The 16,814-nt window shown below is 40.5% G+C and overlaps 2 protein-coding genes across 3 annotated transcripts; one reads left to right on the top strand and one right to left on the bottom strand.

The window, feature by feature from the left end:
* Window positions 1–5,657: 5,657 nt before the first annotated feature.
* On the bottom strand, window positions 5,658–7,479 carry snapin (SNAP associated protein). Its single transcript, XM_028964417.1, has 4 exons — window positions 7,320–7,479; window positions 6,840–6,886; window positions 6,620–6,738; window positions 5,658–6,084 (listed from the first exon to the last, which is right to left on the bottom strand). Exons 1-4 carry the CDS (start codon window positions 7,433–7,435, stop codon window positions 5,977–5,979), a joined length of 390 nt encoding a protein of 129 aa, XP_028820250.1. The 5' UTR covers window positions 7,436–7,479; the 3' UTR covers window positions 5,658–5,976.
* Window positions 7,480–7,604: 125 nt separating this feature from the next.
* chtopa (chromatin target of PRMT1a) lies at window positions 7,605–16,788 on the top strand. 2 transcript variants are annotated; one of them, XM_028964415.1, is made up of 6 exons: window positions 7,605–7,860; window positions 9,542–9,632; window positions 10,712–10,862; window positions 11,135–11,318; window positions 14,366–14,497; window positions 15,740–16,788. In XM_028964415.1, the coding sequence occupies exons 2-6, from the start codon at window positions 9,568–9,570 to the stop codon at window positions 15,937–15,939; spliced, it is 732 nt and encodes a 243-aa protein (XP_028820248.1). In that variant the 5' UTR covers window positions 7,605–7,860; window positions 9,542–9,567; the 3' UTR covers window positions 15,940–16,788. The 2 variants fall into 2 exon arrangements, with proteins under 2 accessions (XP_028820248.1, XP_028820247.1); XM_028964414.1 differs by having other exon boundaries at window positions 7,606–7,860; window positions 9,545–9,632.
* Window positions 16,789–16,814: the final 26 nt, after the last annotated feature.

Genomic DNA, 16,814 nt, shown 5'->3' with positions numbered 1-16,814 from the left:
TGGGTCGCGTCTAGATTGACATATCGGCGCGACTGTTTTTTTAAGGTGGCGCCGCCAAGATCGCGCCGCCCCCTGCCCCGCCCACCCTGCAAATCTGCGGCTGACGGCCGCCAATAATGAACTTTCTCACTAACACCAACTTATTAATGACCCGGAAACATTAATAAAGACAAGAGTGTCAGTAAATCTATAATTTATGTTTAATTTTCATTATTGCCAAACAGAACATTAAACAGGATTGGAAATTTCAATGGTTGTTCATTTATCAAAGTTGAACGCTGATGTGAATGAAGTACCAGTTGTAATAGTGACCAGTTTGCAGGTTAAGTCATTAAAAACATTTCTCCAAAACAGTGTGGCACTGTGCCAGTATAATTATATATTGTTCACTAAGAAATCTGAACAAATGTAAAGAATTAACCATGAATAGATTTTAACAAGATTGGCTTTTAAAGAAATTTACATCAGGAAGCATTTATATAGGAAGCAATTATTTGTAACACTAAGTTTGGTGGAGCTGAAATGTCTTGGGGGAAAGTTCAATCCCATCCCAAAAAGTGGGAATGTGGGTCTCCTCTGAATTATTTATTGGTGTTTCAGTTCACCCCTGAAAATATAAATTTTAATCCATTTTAAACTTTGACCATTCATGAAAGGTCTGGTTAATCTTGCCTGTAGCTCTAAAAGGAAAGACAGATATTAAGTCCACATTAGCCATACTTCAGTCATAGTCATCTCATGGGCCCAGAAAACAGTATCAGAAAAAAACATATTTCAAAATTAGTTCAGGTGTAAGAACTTGTTTCCGAAGATGGAATCAGGTAAAAAACAGAAAGCACCTATTTCATACATGGTGTTGTTAGAGAAGCTAGAAATCTAGACTAGTCAGAGCAAGAAAAATGACATGTGCTCTATATTGTATAAAACAAAAGCATCCCTTGATATATTTTTTACATTTTTATTTCTGTGTATACAGTCCCTGACAAAAGTCTTGTCGCTTGTGTACAAATTGACCTCAAATGCTGCTGAAATATATTTCTAATCAAGATTTTTTTTACAAGAAATTTTATTCCCAACAGCTTGGGAAACTGTCAAAAGTATTCTAATATTCAAAGCTTGGTAAAGCCCATTTAGTCAAATTTTGCAAAGACATGAGTGTTGTCACCTTGTCATATGAGCTTCACCTGTGACTAAAAATTGATCAATTAAGTCTCAGGTGAACCCCAGTACACATGACCTTCACATCAACTGCAACTAGACCTCTACAAACATGCCTAAGATTCACCCTGAGACTAAGTGTTGATTACCAAGAGGCTGAAGACCAGATAGACTTCTGATGTTGCAGACACCTTCAATGTGTCTCAGCATCAAGTACAGAGGATAAAAGAGACTGGGGACGTTTTTGACAAGCCCAGGACAGGCAGACCCCTCAAGACAACTGCTCGAGAGGACTGTATGTTGTCTCAAAAATCCAAGGCCAGCCCATTTTTCACTGTAGCAGAGCTCCACGAGACCTGGTCAACCAGAACAGTTTGTCGGATTCTGTCTTGAAATGGCCTCCATGGTCGAATGGAGCAAGCACTATACAAAAGACCACTGGAAAACCGAGTGGCATTTCCAGTGGATGCTGGAACAGTGACAGAAGGTGGATTTTTCAGATGAATCTTCTGTTGAAATTAAACCATAGTTGCCACAAATATTGCAGGAGACCTACTGGAGACCGCATGGATCCTAAGTCACCCAGAAAACAGTGAAGTTTGGTTGGCGGAAAAATCATGGTCTGGGGTTACATCCAGTATGGGGGTGTGCGAGATATCTGCAGGGTGGAAGGCAACATCAATAGTCTAAAATACCAAGAAATCTTAGCTACCTTTTATATTCCAAACCATTAAAGAGGCTAAATTCTGCAGCAGGATGGTGCTCCATCACATACTTTCATCTCCACATCAAAGTTCCTCAAGGCGAAGAAGATCAAGATGCTTTAGGATTGGCTGGCCCCCAGTCACCAGACATGAACAACATTGAGCATGTGTGGGGTAGGATGAAAGAGGAAGCATGGAAGACGAGCCCAAAGAATATTGATGGACTCTGGGAGGCATGCAACACTGCTTTCTTTGCTATTCCTGATGACTTCATCAATAAATTGTATGAATCCTTGCCAAACCGCATGGATGCAGTCCATCAAGCTCATGGAAGTCATACAAGATATTAAATTTGGATCTCACAGCACCACTACTTAATTTGCTGACATATTTTTGTATTTGCAGTAATTTGTTCAATTTCTGCATAGGCGACAAAACTTTTGTCTTGCCAAAATGTGACCTTTCTGTCTTGATTAAATGACAAATCTTTTTAAAGTTTGTCAAGAAGACAAATTAAAGACAAATTAATTAGTGAAACTAATTAATTTCAATGCATTAAACAGTGGTAGGGTTTTAGCTTTTCAATTGAGCTATTTCTAACACAAAATGATTAATTAAAAGTCAGGTTAATAGCAGGTGTTTCTACAAATTAGGTAAGCGACAAACATTTTTCAGGGACTGTAGTGTTGTCTGAATGAGCATACTGTGTGGCCTAAGGAAGTGAGGAAAACCATCAACTGCCAAAGTGCCGTTCAGGTCACCTTGAGCCAGGTTTTCTCCCACACACTGCTCCCCGGGTGCCGGTCAAGGCTGTCCCACTGCTCACAGTGGGTGATGAGTTAAAATGCAACTGATACATTTCTGAGTACTATCACATGACAAATTATCTTTTCATGCATGTGAAGAGAGGTTATCACAGGTCATCCATCCCTGCAGTTTAGAGACACTATGACAAGTTGTTTTTCATGTAACTGCTACATCCATATCAAGACAGCAAGCTGTGTCTGTGCCGTAAAGCAGTGTTTTCATAAATATTCATGATCACTGGGTTATTTTTGAGTCATTTGAGGTCCCTTGATTATGGTAGGCAGTGTTGGTGCTAATTTATGCTTCAATCACCACTCAGATAATTGATGGTCTGCAGTGAAAAGGCCATTCAGCATCTAGGGCATTGCATGACCCTTCATAATCAACCGGCTGTTTCTCTTTAAAACTGAACCTGTCAGCTTCACATTTTCAGGTTGTATTTGAACAGTGTCCTGCTTAATGAACAGGACATACTCTAATTACATTATGACTGCGTTAAAGCCATCCAAATGGATGACTTTGACCATCTACTTTTTAAAGTCTGCTTGTCTCCACTTTCTTATTTGAAGAACTTACAACTGTTCAATGTTTCCTATTAATGCTTCATGGCTTTCTAACTTTTTAACCTCTGACCTCTCCTGAATCCTTCCTCTGCTCTGAAGACAAGCGGCCACCTTGCACTGCCCCATAAGCTCTCTCCTTTCAAAACATTCATTATTTACATACTTCACATTTTAAGGCAGATTTGATTATGTGGCTGGGATGGCTGTAGCCTTTCAGGAGAGGCTGATGCAGGGGTGTATTCACCATTAGAAAAATCAGAAAATAATAAAGAAAAACATGATAATGTGAATCCAATGCATTTCACCCTTGTGCTGTAGAACATTAAATGAACATTAAATACACCATGCACTGTACAACAGTGCAACAGATGTAGAACGCAGAATGAGTGATATGGATTGAAGTGTACTTATTGCAGCATATGTACAAAAGCAAATGCACTGCAACTTAAAAAGCAATCATAGTTGTCCCATAGTATGTTATTCACATCTTCATTGTCTGGGTTTGGTGGATTCCAGGAGAATGGTGCTTGCCTGGGCTGGGTATAAAGTTTGGTGGAGGGGGATTAGGGTGTGGTGTTTGATTTTTGGGTGTTGGGCTTGGCCCCTTTGCTCCAGTGAAAACACATTTCAGAATACCATGGACATTTTGGACAATTTCATGCTCCTAACTTTCCTGTTCCAAAATGACTGCACACCAGTGCTCAAAGTAATGTCCATAAAGATATGAATGAGTGAGTTTGGTGTGAAGAAACTTGACTGGCCTGTTCCATTTTGGGATGACCCAGGATTTGTCCAATATCACATATGCATACTCTTAAAATCTTAAGAATGGGATGTTATTAAAGTTCATGTGAGCATCCCAATAGTTCAACAGCACCCTCTTGTGGCCACATTTAAACAGACCAGATGATTAGTGAAAGTGATTGTTATTCAGAAAGCCTGAAAGGAGCATGCATAGAGGCACGACCCCGAGAATTGTAGCTTCACACCTACAAGGTTGTGGGGTTAAACCTGGGTTTTGGCTTTCTGTGTGTGTGCTATGATATACTCGTTGAACATTTACAGCATTTTTACAGCATTTGTCATAGTACAGGTCATAGTACGAGTGTGTGAGTGAATGGTGTATAACTGCTGTCCTCCTTGGAATGGGCTGGTACTCAGTCACTGCAATGTGTCCAATGTTCTGGGATTGGCTCTAGCAGCTGTGACCCTGATTAGGATTCAGCTGTTATGGATTGTGAAGGAGTAAGTACAGTCTACATTATAAGGGAATTGCTATTTTATTTAAAATAAGGATATTCCAATGATGAACCTAGCAGCATGCTCAAAACCACTCATCTACTAACTACAAAACTTTCCGCAGCATTGGCAAGTGTACAGACACACAAGGTAATTAAGGAAGAGTATGTAAATTCTCGGACATTTTTTGAGCCCATCCCATATAGACACCCACAGATGCTCAATAGGGTTGAAATCTAAAGAATTTTGACAGAAGTTTTATCATAATTAAATGATATTCAATTCAACTGTCATAATATAATAAACAAAGATCTGATTGATTCTGTATGTATGTATGTATGCGTATGTACTGTATATATATTGCTTGGGACAACACTGAACATATGACACTATAACAATGTAAAATAGTCAGTGTACAACAATGTATAGTCTAAATTTGATGTTGCCTCAAAATGACTAAACACACAAGCATTTAATAAACCACTGACATCAAAAGTAACCCCTAATTCAAATTGTGAAAATTTTGTGTGGCCATAATTATTGGGCATCTCTCTCACTAGCAATTTAAAACATATATATATATGTGTGTGTGTGTGTGTGTGTGTATACACACACCTTCTCATTCAATGCGTTTTCTTAATTTTTTTGACTATTTAGATTGGTAGATTCTCACTGAATGCATCAAAACTATGAATAAACACACATGGAGTTATGTACTTAACAAAAAAGGTGAAATAACTGAAAACATTTTTTATATTCTAGTTTCTTTTCTCTGATTACTGCTTTTGCACACTCTTGGGATTCTCTCAATGAGCTTCAAGAGGTAGTCATCCAACAATCTTGAAGGAGTTCCCAGAGGTGTTTAGCACTTGTTGGCCCCTTTGCCTTCACTCTGCGGTCCAGATCACATCAAACCATCTCGATTGGGTTCAGGTCCAGTGACTGTGGAGGCCAGGTCTCCACTTTTTATTTCATTCATAGTTTTTATGCCTTCAGTGAGAATCTACCAATGTAAATGGTCTTGAAAATAAAGAAAACACATTGAATGAGAAGATGTGTCCAAACTTTTGGCCTGTACTCTGTGTATATCAGATGTAGGGGTTGCTTGACAAATAAAAACGATCAAATTTAAAGCCATTAATGTTGCAGCTATTAAAGCTATTAAATAATAACCCTTTGCATAGAACCTATTTCAGTCATTTATTTTGGGGTCATACATAAATCACTCTTTTTACATAATTGTATTTGCTTAAGCATTAGTGCTTATGAGGCACCACTGCAAGAAGTAATCTGGCTTTACTGTAACATCTAGAATGAAGCATGGATAACATTTGTGATATTTAGCAACCCAGCATGCTTTCACAGCAACAATGCCATTCCTCCTAGTGCATAATTCATCCACTTGAATGTTCTGCATGTGAGCATGATGGTAGTGTAAAGTAGCTGCAGCCTTCATTGCGCAGTTGCATCTTCTAGTCCACAGGTGTTTAGGTAGTAGTGTGGCATCAGGGTTTGCTGGGAGAACGAGGCGTGAATGCGCCTGATGTCTCCAGCATGGTCTTCCTTCGGGCAGTTTCCTTGGCAACATTGTGGTTGAGCCGCCGTAACCGTTCCTGCAAGGACAAAGGACATTAGCCTCTGGATGTTAAGCAGCACTAAAGAGCCCTAAATACTGGTGAACCTGAATTTGCTTAGAATTGCTAGGACCCTAAACAGCTGCTCAGTGCATGTGTCTGAAGTATAACGTTACTAATCTAAATTAAAGGGTTAAATATTAACTTCTGTCTACAATATATTTACATTGGTGGGCTGGGATGGTTTGCATAATATGTTGTAATATGGTTTGCATAATATGTTGTATTGTAAATACTCATCAATGATCACTGTTACATTTGTTGCTCCAGTCAGTCTGACATCGTGCATCAGAAAAGTGCATAAATATACCTGCAGTACAAGTGCATAGATTGTATAAAATAATAAGCATTGTACCTTTATCCCTATTGGCATACTGTTTATTTTTCTTATACTGTTTAATGGTTGGGCATTGCAATAAGAATTTCACTGCATGTCATACCATGCATGATGGTGTATGTGAATCTCAATCTCAAATGGCAGTAAAATGGAAATGTAAGTGTAGCAGTCTTCAACCTGGGCATTCTGGAGGATGTTATTCACTAGCACCACTCTGCGCCTGGTGTTCAGTAGCTTCTTAACATAGGGATCCAGGTCCAGGGCCACTTTTTGGTGTTCATTGATTCTACACAGTTCTAACACAAAAATGGCAGCTGAAGGTCAGAATATGCTTCCTCTAAACGGAATCATTAAGAGTGTTACAGCTGTGTTTCACTTTAATATTTTAGCAACGTACCAGCAGCTAAATTGTCAATGTGTTCTCGAAGTTCCACTTGGCTCTCTCTGGAAAGATAATATTAAGCATTCATTAAACATGCAGCTATTTAAATCAGACTGTAATCTGGAAAACTGTTAATTGGTAATGGGGATCTGTTGTTTTGGTCTCTAAGATTGGAGAGCAAGACACTGTGAGACAAGGCCCATTTCTACCAGCACAGCACAATCACACACCAGCCAAACTGAAAGCAATGAAATTGTAGTGATTCTGAAGATGGAGAGATAAAACCACATCATGATATACACATCAGAAATCAATCTTAACCTCAAACCTATTACTGGCTCCCCGTCTCTAGTTAAGACGCTCTTATCTTAAACATCATGCTTCACAAACACGAAACATTATTTTATGAAATAAGGCATGCAGGATGGGGAAATCAAGGGACCGCTGAGAGCATGTCAGCTTCTAACGGGCAAAACCATAATACGTGCACATTACCTGACGGAATGTACATGAAGATCAAGCTGTTGAACGGCGGGTTTCAGAAGTTCCAGCAACCCTTCAGCTATTGCGTCTTTACCCGAAGGTGTTTCCAGTACTGCCAAAGACGCCATGTTTCTATTCTTGGTCCAGCAAATACAACAGCCCAGACCCTTGGTTTGAAATATCGCGACAGCTTGACGAAATGCTAATTTGCGCATGCGCAAATTGAAGTCACCGATCTATATATCATACCCCGCGATACCTTGCGAGGTTTATGAGCTAAGAATCGAATGGACGTGCCCCGCGTATTGCGTGAAAACCGTGCAGTTTGACGCCATCCTCCATTTTCCTTAGTAGGGGCCATTTTCTCCTGAGTAACACGTAGAGTTAGCGATTACTATAGCCAAAAGACTGTTTCTGAGTTAGGTTACATTGGGTATATTTTAAGAAAAGAGGGAGAAACCAAGAACCTCGCTAGCAGAGCTTGTGAGGAAACCCAGAGCTGAGGCCGATTCCTGCTTAGTTTCACCGCTCTCGTTTAAGCACCTCCAGCAGAGTGAGTACGGACCCTTTGGCTTCACCCACATTCCACTATTTCATCAAACTTCACCTATTTTACCATAAGTGTTTGCGAGATTACAGTCTACTTTACTGCTGTGACCGTAATCATTTTTATGTTTTTTGTCTTATTCTTCGAAAATATTTTCACTGTTTACAAATTTCAATATTTTACTAATTCTGTAAATTTTCATACATTAAGGCACAATGTCGTGTTTTATATTAGTACAATATTCAGTGAGTAAAAGGTATTAACATAATGAGATTATAGTTGTAATGTTACATTGTGAGGATAAGGCTGGACTGTAGCATGGAAATAATGTCAAGTTAACAAACTAGACAAGATCCATTGTGTTGTACAGTATTGTACAATGCTAAAAAAATAAATTAATAAAGGAAACACAAAAAATTATATCCTAGATCTGAATGAATGAAATATTCTTAATAAATACCTCTTTATATAGTTCAATGTGCTGACAACAAAAGTGCAAAAGCACACTACAGGCTGATCCTATTGATGAATTTAAAACAAGTCAAAATTAGGTCAGTAGTGTGTGTGACCTCCATGTGCCTGTTTGACCTCCCTACAATGCCTGGACATGCTCCTGATGAGGTGCCGGATGGTCTCCTGAGTGATCTCCTCCCAGACACGGACTAAAGCATCCAGCAAGTCCTGGACAGCCTGTGGTGCATTGTGCCGTTTGTGTGGATGGAGCGACAAATGTGCTCTATTACATTCATGACTGGGTAATTGGCGGGCCAGTCCATAGCATCAATGCCTTTGTCTTGCAGGAACTGCTGACACACTCTAGCCACATAAGGTCTAGCATCGTCTTGCATAAGGAGGAACCCAGAACCCCAACCGCACCAGCATATGGTCTCATAAGGGGTCTGAGGGTCTCTTCTCTATACCTAATGGCAGTCAGGTTACCTCTGGAGAGCACATGGAGGGCTGTAGAATATTCTCCTTGAATGTGCCAAACTTTGTGTTCTCTTGCAAATGTCAAATGTGCTGCACCTGTGGACGTCGGGTCATCGTGAAATCTGTTTCTGACCGTTTGAGCAGACACATTCACATTTGTGGCTTGCTGGAGGTTCGGAGGTAGCAGTCCTGCTGCTGATTTGTTGTCCTCTTACGGCCTCCTCCACATCTCCTGATGTACTGGCTTATCTTCTGGTAGTGCCACCATGCTCTGGACACTACGCTGACAGACCTTCACACAGCAAACCTTCTTGCCTCAGCTTGCATTGATATGCCATCTGGATGAGCTGCACTACCTGAGAAGCTTATGTGGGATGTAAAGCCTGTCTCATGCAACCACTAGAGCGAAACCATTCAGAAGTGACCAAAACATCAGCCAGACTGCATAGGTCTGGTCTGTGGTCACCACCTACAGAACCACTAGTTTATTGGGGATATCTTGCTAATTGCCTATAATTTCTACCAGTTGTCCATTTGCACAACAGCATGTGAAATTGTCAATGTTGCTCCCTAAGTGGACACAGAAGTTTGGATGACTAGGAGTTAGATTGTGTTATTTAAGTGTTTCCTTTATTCTTTTTAGCAGTGTAGTAAAATACATGTAATTAGAAATGGACTCTTCTGAATGCACAGTAATCATTTTTTATTTATTACACCTCATTACCTCTTATTAATCTGTACGCTCCTTCTGTTGCAGCAGCAGGCCGCACATCCGAAGCCATAATGAGTGCTCCCTCCACTCAAAAAGTTGTGCTGAAAAGCACCACCAAGGTGTCCCTGAACGAGCGGTGAGGCGCCACGCACCCCGACAGCTTTTATGGGAGCCTGAAGATAGAGAGCAGACCTATGGAAGGCACAGAGGGGGACATACCAGACCTGACCTGGACTATAGAGTGCCCACATGGGCTGCACTGCTCAGACGAGACAGTCCGGGTGTTTATGATGATTATTAAAAACCCATTGGTTTTGTTGAAATGATGATTGACCATCTTGTGTGAGCAGTGGAGCCCAGGGTTAATATGAGAGGGTAATGTCAAAAATGCTAAGCAGAGGTAAGGCGGCTCCAGCTTCCTCTGGGTGGGGCTGCCCTCTACATGTTGGAATGATTTTTGGGGCAAAGAAAATGTCCCCAACTCTCCTGCCCTCTCACAATCTCTCTCTCTTTCATCTGAGTCTTTTTCTTCTCCCACCTACTTCTTTTCTCTGGATGCTTTCCACCAAAACAAGGCCTCCAGTCCAAGTCCAGACGTGACCGTACTCTCTCTCCCCCTTCCCTCGTCACCCGGGGGTGTGCTCTTGCTGGACTGGGGGACACTTAAGCCACGGTCTGGGCTGTAAGTGGCTGGGTGGTCAGACACCCCTTCCGCCCCGGTCCTCCTCCTCTTATCCCAGTGGGGTCCAGTAACAGAGGAACAGGAGGCCCGTAAGTGGCAGTCACTCAGATTCTGTATCTCTATCTCTCTGTCTCTCCCCACTCACCCACCCACATACATACATACATACATACATACATACACCCACATACATACATACATACACACTTTCTTTTTTTTTTTTCTTTCTTCCCCCACCCTTTTCCCACCTCTGCTCTTTGTTTCTGTATAGAGAAATGTTGCCAGCAGGCATCTGGGGTGTCTAGACTTCATACAGAGAGAGAGATTTTAACAAGGAAGAAAGCAGCGGGCATTCACTGGCAGGCCGCAGCTTGGCTGTGGCGCGTCCATGGTGTCTGTCTCAGTGCGTGTGAAATGATTTGATTTGGAAACCTCCCACATCCCTCTTCCTCCTTTTTTCCTCCGCCTCCTCTCTTTTCTTTTCTCTCTTTCTTTCTGTCACTCCATCCCTGCCCCATGTTTCTCCCCCAAAGCTTCACTAACATGCTGAAGAGCAAGCAGCCGACAGCTGTCAGCATCCGAGCCGCCATGCAGCAGCAGCACATGGCCAGCGCCCGCAACCGCCGCCTGGCGCAGCAGATGGAAAACCGGCCTTCTGTGCAGGCCGCCCTGCAGCACAAACAGGTGAACATTACTGAGGATGTACTAAAACTGACATTGCATGCAAAGATGCACATTACAGCACAGCACAGTGGAGTTGGAGTAGAACAACCAGAGTCATTAAATGCAGCTGTTACTATTATAAGAATTTCAGATGGAATTTCAAGTAAAAAAAAAAAAAACAGCATTAAATACCATTAAAATTGGAAAAGGGAGGGGGGGGGGGTTGCTAATTTCTTCAGAGTGCAAGAAGTATTGTATGGTGCCAATTTGTTTTGCTTCCCCTTCAACATCAGAGCCTGAAGCAGCGTCTAGGAAAGAGCAACATCCAGGCCAGACTGGGGCGGCCCATTGGAGCCCTGATGCGTGGTGGAGCTGGTGGCCGGGGATTCATCATGGGTGTGAGAGGAGGTCTGCGTGGGGGACTGAGGGGCCGTGGTGGTCGTGGGGCAGTAGCAAGAGGAGCGCTCACGCTGAGGGGTGAGAAGAGTGTTTATCACCACCTGAGTGTCACTCTGAACACACCCTGTTGGCCTACAGGATTACTTGCTTTATTACTCAAAACAGGTTGCTGCTGTGGCTGGGATCACACCAGTTCACAACATTGATTTCTTATATAGCCCAAAATCACATACAGTATGAACCTTTGTGCACACAAGGTAAACTTTTGGTGAAAAGGGAAGGAGTGGGTCAGAGGGAACACCCTTCCAGGGTAGAGTGAGCACGAATAGTGTCAGTGCAGGGTTGACTTCCACAAATTAGAAAAAAGTTTCTCCCATTTTATGAGTGAATACATACAAGCAGAAATGAGCTGATTGTCAGACTGACCAAGAAAACTAGAAGTAGGGAGTCACATGCACAAGAGAAACCAGTACTAGGGCTGCTCAATATTGGGGAAAATATGCAATATTGTTGTTGAATATTGCGATAATTATATTTCTTGCAATATAACATTTCCTTAGAGAACTGCTTTTTAAATGATTATTAGCTATTAAAAAAAATCTTTTATATATGTAATGATCATTCTAAAATAAACATTTAATATACATTCATCTGATCTAATTCAGGCTAAAAAGAAACAATATGTCAAGGAAGTTGCAAATATTTAGACTTTAAAACATTATGAATGACTTAAACCCTTAAACAAAGTGTACAGGCCTCAAATAAATAAGTATGTAGTGGAAACACTAACATATTGTCAACATTCACATATATAAAAATTAATATTAACATGTAAACTAGTGCTGCACGATTAATCTAATCGCAATCGTAATCGCGATGTCAGCCTGTGCGATTACATGAACGCAAAAAGCTGCGATTTAAATGATTTGTACATTGATTGGATCGGCGACATATCCGATCCGTTCTCTCATTTTCTCAAAGTTTGCGAGCTGACTGAAGTTTCACTTCAGGCGGATGCAACGTGTTTGGTCACATGACTTTCAATTCGGAGACATATGGGTAGACGCTGCATGATGCGCTGAATCGTACGTCAACGTCGCCGCCATATTGCGATAGGCTCTGCTGTGGCGTGAAGCATATACATGTCTATGGAGAGAAGTGCATAAAAATGCATCACTCTTGAGCTGCTTGGGGCTGTAGAAACGCTGTACGCTCCAAACCAGATTATTTTGCCATTATAAAATCCCGTTTTTATTTATAAGTCTTGACCTTAGCTAAGCTAGGCTAAGCTAGCAAAGCTATGCATTCCTGTGTTCAAGTCAGCCTCCAAACAACATTTTGGCTAAACGTAGGCATTAACTATTTAGACTGTTCTTAGCTGTTTAGTTAACTTTCCTCAAACTTTGAAGGTTTCCTAAAGAAATTCACCTCAGTTTACAAATCTTAACCTTAGCTAAGCTAGCAAAGCTATGCATCCCTGTGTTCAAGTCAGCCTCCAAACAACATTTTGGTTAAACATAAGAACGGTATTTTACGGTATTTTATAATGGCCAAATATAATCAAAACAGTTGTTTAGCCTTACCAGGGTTTGTCGTACGAAAGTAATGTAAAGAGTTTTTTGTGATTTATTAAATTTTGTAGAATATTGTAATTTGAAAGTACTGGGCATTTTAGGTTGTTATAAGTAGTTTGTATGTTTCACTTTGAAATTAAACATTTCACTATTAGTATGCGACTTTTCTTTGATATACAAGCAAGTGTCCTTTATCATATCGCAATCGCATATCGCAATATTGATCTCAATAATCACAATATGTCTTTTTTTTAAACATTACATGGCCCAGTCTAGCCAATAGCATTATATCACCTACTTGGGAGGCGGGTATAAAGATTGGTCAAATTTGGACACAAAAATGCTTGGCACATAAGTTAATGCTGTGTCCGCATACTACTTGAGTAGGTACTATATTTGAATTACATTTTTACATTTTACACTTGAAAAGAGCCGTTTCTATTTCTATAATATTATCGCGATAAAGATCATTTTTCAATATATCGTGCAGCCCTAACCAGTACATCTCACAAAAGACTGCCAGCCTGTATGTATTCATGATGTCAGTCCCAGTTGTGGTGTTACTGGTATTTGTGGGATTTATGAGAATTCCTGGCCAACGACACCTCTCCTTTCTCTTTGGCAGGCAACACAAATAGATTCAGGCACCGGGTCAGACTTACCAATGTGGCTGTGAAAAAATCTTAAATATTAATCAGGTTCTATTTTTTTTTTTGCATGGTAAATGTGTGGTCCGCAGTGTTGCCGGGCAGATATTCTAATTTTAACATACACTCGAACATCTGTCTGTCATGAGGCAGCATGTGAGCATCTTATTTAAAATGTGATTGTCATTTGTGAAATTTGTCCCCTGCATTTAACCCATCACCCTGAGTGAGCAGTGAGCAGGTGCCCAGGGAGCAGTGACTTTAGAGTTTATTCAAAATATGTGTGCAGTCAAGTGACTAGTTAAAAGCAGGGATGGATTATTGAACACGCCTACCAGGCCCAGGGTCTTAAGAGCTCTGGTGCTCTGCACAAAATATAGACTTGTATTGGGTTTGTTCATCTCTTGTCTGAATGTTTCCCTTTTATTTTCACAAAATTCTTCATAATTTATCATTTAAGGGTCTACGCAAAAAAAAAATGCTCATAGGGGACTAAACCTGTGGAGCCTGCTTGACAATAATGATAATCAGGGTTATTGTTATATATCAGGCTGTTCATGTATCTGGGCCCAGGGGCCAAAGAGTTATGTGTGTTGCTGTTCACCTCCCGAGCATGGGGAAAAAAAAAAAGTTCAGGATTTATTTATTTATTTTAAACCATCAGCCCTCAAAAAATGTTGAAATGACCTCAATCCACAATACCATTATTTAATACATCAAATAATAATATATTAATATGTATTATTACTATAAAATAATATTGTATTTTAGAAGAGCATCTGGCCCTTGAGTGTGCCGAGAAAATCTCTAGCCCTTGGACAAATGTAGTTGATGAGGCAGGGTCATCAATTTGATGAAAGTGGCCTTTAAAAAAGATTGTTTCTCTTCCCTTGTTTCATTTAAGGTATGGGTCCAATGCGAGGCCGTGGTGGCCCAGGTCGCATGGGTCTGAGGCGGGGCATGCGTCAACGCGGGGGTGGCCCTGGCAGGGGTGCCGCACATATGGGCAGAGGGGCTGGCAAAGTTGGAGCTCGAGGTGAGACTGGCATCTGATAACTCATGTGGTTAAGCAGGATAATTTTTCCTACATCATGGCGAATTCCTTGTTAACAGCGCTTGTTTCAAAGAGCTCTACCCAAATATTGTGATTTTAATTGAACATTCTAAATTAGTTACAATTAATGAAAGCTATTTGTATGTGTGTGGTTCACTGACCATTTTGTACAAGTAAATGAGGTACATTACAGGAAGCATGCAGTGTTTGAATCCGGTACAGTTATGGCTGTGGATCCTGTCTTTGTGAGGTAGATTTGTAATATTGTGTATGTGTGAGCCTCTGTGGTCTATGACCTTTCACACAGTTATACAATGAACTCAAGTCAATACAGAGAGACTCTGAAAGCCGATCAGGGCACACCAAGACCTAATGTTTGGGGATGAACCTAAGATACGATTATACCCTTGACAACTGCAGTTAGGTGAACATTACCAGACTATCATTTGAGGTAGCTTATAACTATACTTTGTAGTTATTAAATTGTATGGTGAATTACACTTTGAGAATTTAAGCACACACACAGATGAGGCATGTTCTTCATGCAGTCCCCCCAGAGTTCGAAGAGGGTTATTTATTTATTTATTTATTTTGGTCCCATTATCCCACAGGGTACCAGACAGACTAGGATCACCCCATGTCATTTCCATGCATGCGGTCAGTACCCAATTGGTACCACTTGCCTGATCGTTTCTGTCCATTTGGTGGTACGGATTGGGCACTGATGCACGCTGCACTTGGTAAACTTGGAAGTGCCCAGAGACCGGCAGATTAATTACAGATTGTTTTATTTTATTTATTGGGTCTGCGGTATTTTTAATACCTTTTCTAGATATCTAGATTTATGGATTACTGGTCATTTTTAATAATATTTAATGCCTATTTAATCCCTGCCTTGCACTCTGCGCTCCCCCTGAAACTAATGACAGCATGCAAGTGGTCGTGGTTTTGAATTTAGAATTTTCATTAGGATCGAGGATAGCACATAGATAGTGCAACACACACGTTCCACCTGAGACTAGACTCATCTCCATGTAAGGCTGTTTGTGTAAGCGCACACACAGATGACTAATGACCCAACATAGACCCAACATGACCCAACATTGGGAAGGGTTTATCATTAGATATGAGCAAAGAATGAATTGAACCTGAATTGGTTTGACACTGTTTCCTGTTCTGTGAGCCCTACAGAGTTTAAATACATGTTCGCATCTTCTCTCTAAGGGCGTGGAGGTGTCCGTGGCCGTGGAGGTTTTGCTGGCAGAGGTCGTGGCCGGGGTAGAGGCAGAGGTTCTGGCCGACCAGTCGTGACCCGGGAGCAACTGGACAATCAGCTGGATGCATACATGTCCAAAACCAAGGGTCACTTGGACGCTGAGCTGGATGCTTACATGGCCCAGGCAGACCCCGAGAGCATGGAGTGACCATTTAACACCTCCAGAGTGACTGAAAATGAAGATTCTTTTTATTTTATTTTTTTTTTATTTTATTTTTTTTTTTAATTCTCTTTTAAACAAAATTCATACACACAGTGCAGACCACTCATTTCTGCCCATCAGGTATGCAAGACACCTGAACAAATGCATTGGTGACCATCTCTCCCTGTTTGATGGACTTTTTACACAGAACCTGGAGAACCAAAACATTGCTGCAGTAGAACATGCCCTTGAATGTTGCATTTTTGTTAAATGTTTAAAAATTGTATTCTGAGCATCAAGGACCTACCCACAATTTTTTTATGTTTAATGTAAAAAGCCTGATTGTATGGTTTTGATTGATTCTAGAAGTTCGCCTTCATGTTTGGCTTTCACTATGTTGGGATTTCTTTGGCCTGTAATAAAGGGAGAGGGGTGGGGGAAAAAAAAAAGTGTAATGTAACTGTACACAAAAACTAAAAGTATTTTTAGAATCAAGTGTCTAATAATCTGTTGGAATAAAGGACATATTTTAAATGTGAACTGTGCACATGATTTCCTCAACATAATGTGGATGGGGAACTACAAGGGAATTTTATTTTTTCATGCTTTGGGGAAGTGTTGAACATTGTTCTGATTCAGAATAAAATCTGGACAAGAGTAGCCACCTATTGTGATCACTTTTTTTTTTTTTTTTTTTTTTTTTTTAATTAATGTTTGTTCCGAAAGGTTGGTTTTGACAGTTATGAACATTTACACAGTGCATGTGTGAGTACTGTTTAGACTGCTTTCATTTGTCATGTTAATTGTTTAATTTTTAAAAACCTTTCTTCTGATTAAAAAATCATATTATTTATACCTCTGCTTGTTTTTTCATTTAACAT

Source organism: Denticeps clupeoides, chromosome 20 (genome assembly GCF_900700375.1).
Source record: "Denticeps clupeoides chromosome 20, fDenClu1.1, whole genome shotgun sequence".
NCBI classification, from domain to species: Eukaryota; Metazoa; Chordata; class Actinopteri; order Clupeiformes; family Denticipitidae; genus Denticeps; species Denticeps clupeoides.
Note: the sequence above shows the minus strand (reverse complement) of the source record. Positions and strands in the feature narration are given on the sequence as shown.

Coding starts and splice junctions, on each gene's coding strand:
- snapin (XM_028964417.1), bottom strand. CDS start 7,435: ATGGCGTCTTTGGCAGTACTGGAAACACCTTCGGGTAAAGACGCAATA. Junction 6,887..7,319: donor CTTCATGTACATTCCGTCAG/GTAATGTGCACG, acceptor TTATCTTTCCAG/AGAGAGCCAAGTGGAACTTC. Junction 6,739..6,839: donor CATTGACAATTTAGCTGCTG/GTACGTTGCTAA, acceptor TTTTTGTGTTAG/AACTGTGTAGAATCAATGAA.
- chtopa (XM_028964415.1), top strand. CDS start 9,568: ATGAGTGCTCCCTCCACTCAAAAAGTTGTGCTGAAAAGCACCACCAAG. Junction 9,633..10,711: donor AAGGTGTCCCTGAACGAGCG/GTGAGGCGCCAC, acceptor TCTCCCCCAAAG/CTTCACTAACATGCTGAAGA. Junction 14,498..15,739: donor TGGCAAAGTTGGAGCTCGAG/GTGAGACTGGCA, acceptor CTTCTCTCTAAG/GGCGTGGAGGTGTCCGTGGC.